This window comes from Periophthalmus magnuspinnatus, chromosome 13 (genome assembly GCF_009829125.3).
Source record: "Periophthalmus magnuspinnatus isolate fPerMag1 chromosome 13, fPerMag1.2.pri, whole genome shotgun sequence".
Classification (NCBI taxonomy): Eukaryota; Metazoa; Chordata; class Actinopteri; order Gobiiformes; family Gobiidae; genus Periophthalmus; species Periophthalmus magnuspinnatus.
This window is the reverse complement of record NC_047138.1, coordinates 15,786,356-15,793,991: the sequence shown is the minus strand read 5'-3', so window position 1 is coordinate 15,793,991 and position 7,636 is coordinate 15,786,356. Positions and strand designations below refer to the sequence as shown.

At 35.5% G+C, this 7,636-nt stretch overlaps 1 protein-coding gene across 1 annotated transcript; it reads left to right on the top strand.

Moving 5' to 3' along the window:
- The first annotated feature begins 477 nt into the window (after positions 1 to 477).
- LOC117380351 (lysosomal amino acid transporter 1 homolog) lies at positions 478 to 7,377 on the top strand. Its single transcript, XM_033977147.2, has 8 exons — positions 478 to 552; positions 2,339 to 2,585; positions 3,427 to 3,556; positions 3,630 to 3,717; positions 4,143 to 4,252; positions 4,324 to 4,428; positions 4,540 to 4,725; positions 5,484 to 7,377. The coding sequence occupies exons 2-8, from the start codon at positions 2,389 to 2,391 to the stop codon at positions 5,598 to 5,600; spliced, it is 933 nt and encodes a 310-aa protein (XP_033833038.1). The 5' UTR covers positions 478 to 552; positions 2,339 to 2,388; the 3' UTR covers positions 5,601 to 7,377.
- The last annotated feature ends 259 nt before the right edge of the window (positions 7,378 to 7,636 follow it).

The following is a 7,636-nucleotide window of genomic DNA, read 5'->3' as shown; positions in this document are numbered from 1 at the left end:
GAAGAGATTTTCTAAAGAAAGAACAGACATCATTGACTTTCAGCTGTTTCATACAAGTTGTAGGTTACTAGCTTTAGGAATAGTGAAGATTTAACGGTGCCCAAATATCCCAATATTGTTGGCCCACTAGTTGTCATGTAGCCTATATTGAGCAGACTACAAGCAATGACTTCACCTGTAGTAGTCAATTTGATGAAGATGCACTGAGATGGATTTTCTGCATTTAGGCTGCTGATGCATTTTCAAGAGCCCAGCACCAGGTGGCAGCGTTTCCCCATCGAAGGAGCCTGTCCTGCACGCTGTTGTGATGGACTATTGTCTGCTTTTGTTGACCTTCGTCCTCGACCTAAAATAGAAAAGGACACTACAAGGGGCATTCGTGGATTTGTCCACATTCAACACATTATTTAGCCTCTAGAAACAGTATCACATGTTGTATTTTGAAAGTCCCACCCGGATGCCCGCTCTGTTTTTTTTGACTGTCTGCGATGGAGAACCAGCAGACAAAACTGGGAGCGAAGCATCCATGGAGCTTTTACGCGATGTGCAGAGGTAACTCTTTGTAATATAGCCTAATTTATGTATAAACGTACAGAAATGACAGTTGGCACGTGTATAGACTATATTACCTATAAACTTATGATTCAATGGTTAAAAAACTATTCAGCTTTTTCATGTCAAATGCTACTGGGGGCTAACAGAGAATGTGTAGGCAATATTTCAAGAATGCTATGCTATAAGACTGCAAAATTGAAGCAACGTGGTGCGGGTTGCAAAATGATCAAAAACTAGCAAATTTGCTATACATTTTCTTACCGAGTTCATTCCACTTAGTTAAAGTTATCTCTGTGATTTTCTGATGTTAAATTTGAACACATGCGTTAATAGTTTCAAATACGTTTATAGCTGATTAATAACAAACCGCTTTTGTTTTGTAACGATAAAAAAGTCCGTGTCGCGGAGGAATACAGTTTATTGTAGTATTATCAACGGCGCATCATCTTCAGTATACATATCAAGACTAAAACTTTTGAGCAAATACTGATACTGTAAATTGTAAACTGTAAACTGTAAATTAACCCACATGGTAAATTGAAAGAAACTATTGCTATTTGCTGAAAATGGCTTTATAGTCTACTGTATAGGATTTATGGGGGAAACAGGACTATATTCATACCATACTCCATACAACTGTACTGTACTCTTATGTAACCTTATGTCATGTCAAAGGTCAATGTTTGTCTCCTTACCCCACCACCTCTTGGCCTTTATATTTACTCTGTTTTATTTTATTCTACTTGTATTTGCCTTATTTCACTACTCCAATAATGTAGAACTCTATTAACATTTATTTAGTTGGTCTTTGTTATTATATTGTAATGTGTGAGTTGCTGTGTCCAAATAATTCCCTGTAGTACAATACATTTTGTCTAGAGGAACCAGGAGTTCACTCTTTACTTTATTTTAGGTATCTGTACTTTTTTTATGTACTGTACATTTTAAAGTGTACACATTTTACTTTCATTTCACTACATTTGAGAGCAGGTATCTGTATTTTCTATTCTGCTACATTTTTGTACAGTACTGAAAAGTAAAAGTTTATTTTTAAAACATTCATAGTTTAGGCAAACAAAAACATATAAATAAAAACAGCTAGGAAAAAACAATCGATTCAGTTGTTTCTGTTGAACAAAATTCAGCACAAATCTTGATCAAAATTACTACATTTGAATCTCAAAATTGCGTACTTCTTCCACCACTGTATGTGATCTTATACTCCAATCGGATCCAATTACTTTATTTGCATAACACATTTTATTAACAGACAGTTTCCAAAATGCTGCACAGAGACAGGTAAAAACAATACTAATAAGAAACAAAAAATGAATAAATGGTCAAATGTTCCAATGCTTAATCTCACTCATTATAAAACAATAACCGAGTAAAATCAAATAAGACCAATAAATACATAAAAGTAGTACAATTTGTTAAAATAAATAAAAGAAACAGATTAGGACACAACTCACGCCGTGTTAAAAAACAGAAAATAAAAATGGGTCTTAAAACAAGATTTAAAACACTCCACTGTGGGGGATACTTGTTCTGACACAGTATCTAGTTTTAATACTAATTTTAGTATTGATTAGTATCTGATTTTGACAACTTTTGACAACCCTAGTATTACAGAAAATCTATCTTGTCACTGTCAAAAGGGTGATGATTTGTTTTCCCATCGTGGTACCAAATACATATTTGGTATACCATTTTTTTCCTTTAACCTGGAAATTGAGTATAATGACGTCACAACACTTTATAAACTTGTTGCTCTTGTTTGTAGGCAGATAACGTAGGAGCAGGCTGTATCGAAGCAGAGGTGGTCAGCCTGCTATGGCCACTGGACGTTTCCATGGAGAGACTTTACATGGAGTTAACTGGACCACTCCAGTAGCAGGCAAACCACTCTGTGAGAATGGGGCTCCCTGGATTCTGTACCTACTGGAGGAGTGTGTGGACAATATTTGGGAATACCTTAGTGTTGTGATTGGACTCATATCCATGTTCTGCTTTCTCCTTTCCACACTACCGTAAGTACGCACACAATAGCTTGTGTTCACGTACTACAACTTAATTATGTCATAATTTTAGATGGAGGGCTGTACAACTCTAAGAGAGATTCACAACTTTTGAAAGAAATATCCAAACATGATCCAGAAACGTCAAACCTTATCATTATTTGTTAGGGGGTGGCTCCACAAACTTGCCATATTGTCAATTGACAACAATAACATGTTTGGGTATGAATAACCAGTTCTAAAGCAACTGTCAAAAAATTATTTCACTTTTGTTTATTCTTCCTGACAGACAAGATGCTGAAGTTTGTGCCTGCTTGTTTCATATGGATAGACCCAGTAATTACAGAGATATTAACCATCAACCAGGTCAACAAATCAGCAGACTGACATTTAAACAGCAAGTCTATCATACATCACGATAATCAATATACTGACTTATCATTCAGTGTATGAATGCTGGAACGATATTTTTTACATCAATATTTGATAAGATTTAAGCAATAAAAGTTTTAATGAATAATTTCTATGACTCATTACAGATGCAAACCAATAAACTACTAATAAACTAGTGTTTCATACTGCAGTTTGTTTATTGCAGCTCATATTTTTTTTACAGTATTGTAGAATTTTTGTGGTTTAAATCTGTGGCATAAATTATTTTCATTATTATCGCTTATCGACTGTATTTACTTCAGCAAAATATCACACTTCATTAGCATGACAGACCTAGACCTACAGCTCAATTATCATCTACAGACAATCTAGTATGTTGTGACGTCATGTGAATGCAACCTCTTTATTAACCTTTATCAAGTGACAGGACTAATATTTATTTTTAAAACTCTCTCTCCAGGCAGGTGTATGTGGCCTATCGTAATGGTAAAGTAGAGGAGGCTATGTCCTTTGGCTTTCTCTTATTCCTCTTTAGTGGAGATCTGACCAACTTTGCAGGCTGCTATCTCACCAGTCAACTTCCTATCCAGGTAAACATGTTTCTGTACACTTACTGATTGTGCCATATTATAAAATAAATAACTTCCTACCATTTTTCTGTAGGTAGTTGCTGTAATTTTCTACATCTTCACAGACCTGATCCTCATCTCACAGTTTATCTATTATAAAATTAAAAACAAATCCAGCAAAAGTAAGCGCATGATAAGTGAAAAAGTTCATATTTTTGTGCAATATAATGCATGTTCTTGATAGAGATGCACTGTGTAACTTTTCTGATGGTCTGCCACCTTCTTGTTTCCATGGACATGGTATTGCCTTGCCTGGAATGTTTCACCGGATGGCATTATCTTGTTTTTATTGCCTGAAAAAACCTGCATTCTTACTTTTGAGTGGGGTTGCCTCTGCACAGATCTGATCTATAACTTGGGGTGTTGATTGCTGATTTATTTCCCATATAGATAAAAACAGTTACATCAGATGAGATTCAAGATTAATGCCATACTGTGAAACATTCTAGACAAAGCAATAATATGTCCAAGGAGACAGACAGGTGATGGACGCTTCTACAGATAAGTTACATAGTGCCCTTTTAATTTTTGTTCTGTTCCAATTTAGAAAACCCATTGTTGAAGTGGCTTTGCTTCATGTGGTGTGGTGCTGGGACATTACTCCTTCTCGCTTTGCCCAAAATAATTATAAATACTACTACAGCGGTTCCTGCTCAGGTCAGTAGAATAATATGTTTGGACGTGACTCCAGTGTAGCCCTGTGTCATTTTCTTATCTTTGTTTTACAGGGTCCTGGTACCAATAGGGAATCCATGAAGCTCGCCGGATTCACGTGTGGATATATCGCAACAGTATTCTACCTCTTGTCCCGGTTTCCCCAGCTTTATAAAAATGTAATATCAATGTCATTTGTATTAATTTGAATTTGAATTTGAATTATAATACTGTACTTAATTTTTACATGTATCTCATTCTGTTTTTTTTCCCCTCCTTTTTCTTTGTAGTTCCAGCGACAGTCCACAGAGGGCACTTCTTACCTCTTGTTTGCCCTTGCCATGATGGGCAATGGGACTTATGGGCTGAGTGTGATGCTAGTTCTACCTGCTCTGAGGGGCTCCAAACATGCCTTCATCATGAACCATCTGGCCTGGCTCATCGGCAGCATGGGGGTACTCATCCTCGACTTTTTTGTATCCTTCAAATATGATATATAAATGATATAGAGGTGTGTATGATGTTTCTTAGTTGTGAGCTCATGTTTATTTTTGATTCACTGAAATTATGTAGTGTACATAATATATAGTATATTGAGCTCCAAAGGCTCATCCACTTCAAAGCCTGAAGATCATTCATTTTTGTAGAGTGGAGTTTAAAGGTACAAACAGGTATGTGGTAACTAAAAAAACAACTTTTAAATCTTAATTTTCTCTCAAAGAAATGACAGATCTTAAATACAACTATAGGTCTTGGTGTCATTGGTTACGACAGATGATTTATCCTCTTTCAAACTTTTAATATTATTTATAGTCTGGGAAAAGTGAATGTGAAATTTACTTCTGGAATCTCATAATCTCTAAATAGTTTGACAAATATGCAGATTTAGGATATTGATGAACTACATATTGGCCTTGCGATTTCAGTTTCCACAGATGAATGCTGTTGTTGTGTCCTTGGGCAAGACACTTAACCCATTTCACCCCCAGTGTGTGTACACATTGGTATACGAGTGTTTGTGTGAATGGGAGAGTGGGAGTGGGACTAAGGGACTTAACCAGGATTACACTAGGACTAGAAGAGGACCTTAAACATGCACTAACAGCTGAAGAAATAGCAGAAAAACTATTTTACATCTGCATCAATCTATACTGAAAGTGACAAGACCTTTGCAAAAAACGTAAGATTTATACTAGATTTATATGGTTATTTTCCTTAACCTTATTCATTACAGGTCACAGCACAATTCATCTTATACAGAAACAACAGGACAACAAAAAGCATTGCATTACCCAGCACTACAGAAGTGGAGCCCCTTCTCTGTGAGGATGAGGAGCAGTCAGTTCTATAGCACAAGACAACTCAACATGTTGTAATTTCACTATTCAGTTCTTACATTGTTTTTACCCCATAGAGCTTTCTTAGTCTGGTTTTGGGGTTGAATTATTGTAATTTTATTTGTCGCACAAATATTGAGCAAACTGCTTTATTCCAGATGTTTGGATCTGTGTAGAACAGAAGAGTTTAAGAAAGAAGAGTGTCTGGTTTACTTTACCTAATTTCATTTTTTTTTGGCCCAGTGTAAATACTGCACTGTAAAAACTTCTTAATTTGCCTTCAACTGTCTTTTATAAGTGCTTGTGCCTTGTAAAACTGAAAAATGCCCTTAATAACTTTTTTGAAATTGAACGCATAAATATTAGAGTATTCACTACCATATTTAGGGCCCGAGTGTGAATGTGCGAGGAGGGCGACTCAGCAAATATATTTACTATTTTCACCCACAGTTTTATAATAGACCAGGCTATTTATTTAATTACTATTTTTGCTTGATTACGTTCCACCACTTCCTCTAAGTAGTAAAGTACTGTACTATCTGTACTTTACTGTATATTTTTAAATGGATACTTTTTACTTTTACTTCACTACATTTGAGTGAAATCTGTACTTTCTACTCCACAACATTTGTGAACAGGACGGAAAAGTAAAAGTATTTTATATTATAGTTTGATACCTAAGGCTGAGGAGTTTACTTTTAAACCGTTCATAGGTTGATCAAACAAAAATATACAAATATAATAGTTAGAAAAAACAGATTCAATTGTTTCTGTTGAACAAAATTCAGCAGAATCTGTATTAAAATCACTGCATTTGAAGCTTTATTAGATCTGAAAGTCTGTGTGAAATACTTTTAGGTTTTACTTTTTAAGCACATTTTTAAACAGGCACTTAAATACTTTTACTTAAGTAGATGTTCTCATGTGATCTGCACTTTTACTTAAGAACAAAACTGAGCACTTCTTCCACCACTGCTTAGAGGTAGTTTCTTAATGTGTAAACCTCTTGCTTTAACACAAAAAAGATGTCTCAACACAAATGTCTCAACCTCGTTTCAGTAAACACAAGAAATTATTATTAATCAACTATTAGAGAAATATGTTTTGGTATAAGCGAGACCGTCCTGGATAAGAATACTTTTTCCTGCGCACACTGCTGGTATAATGTGTATTTTTTTGCCGATTATTAAATTATAGAAAATGCAGCAATTTTTGGTCAACCTCTGTTATGGCAGTTGTTGTTTTGTTTTTTTTATTGTCCCCCCTCCCTTGCTGATATGTATGGTATGTATTAGCGCAAAGCAGACAACTTACAGTATCTAGCACCAAATAGTCAGCCTATAACCTGAGAAGAATGGAGTAGACATTTATTGGCAGCTGAAGCCAGTACTTGATAACATTTTGTTTTTCTGTAGCTTACCTATGACAGCAACTTTGAGTCTACCTTCTATTAGTTCTGACTGAAATGTAAAATAACAGTATAGTACTAAACTCATTTGGGATGCATTACTGCCATGTTCATATGTATATGTTGTAACTTGTTTATTTATGTTTTCCCCTCTATTTCTCATATGGTATGGTTTGGGTTGAGTTAGCCTAGTTAATTCTAATATATGGGTCTATTTTTGCTATTGTGTATTCCACCACCTAAACTCTTTATTAGTGACAAATATTTTGTAAATGTTAATTGCACTAAATGTAACGTTAACCTGGCCTCCTTGGAGATATTCTTTGTATCATTTATACTTGTATACTTGCCTAGTGTGTTAATAAACAGGCTTATGTCCTTTCATAGAGTATTCCCTGTATTGATTTGTGATGGTAGGTGCTGTTTTAGTAGTGTAAAAGTCATGTCAGCTCACAAATTGTAATGTTTATCTAGAAATCACATGGCTCAACTTGGCTATTAGGCTTATTTAAAGTATATTGGTGCACATAGCGTGGTAATATACGTTGTTCTCCTCCACCTTTACGTGTGAGGCCTGGTTTTGATGGATCGCTCTGTTCACCAGTGGCTGAGGCGCATGACTGCATGGGTGGGACCAGAGCG

Excerpts from the sequence above, each read along its gene's own strand:
- LOC117380351 (XM_033977147.2), top strand. The coding sequence starts at position 2,389 with ATGGCCACTGGACGTTTCCATGGAGAGACTTTACATGGAGTTAACTGG. Across the intron at positions 2,586-3,426 it reads TTTCTCCTTTCCACACTACC|GCAGGTGTATGTGGCCTATC; the intron begins GTAAGTACGCAC and ends CTCTCTCTCCAG. Across the intron at positions 4,726-5,483 it reads TACTCATCCTCGACTTTTTT|GTCACAGCACAATTCATCTT; the intron begins GTATCCTTCAAA and ends TATTCATTACAG.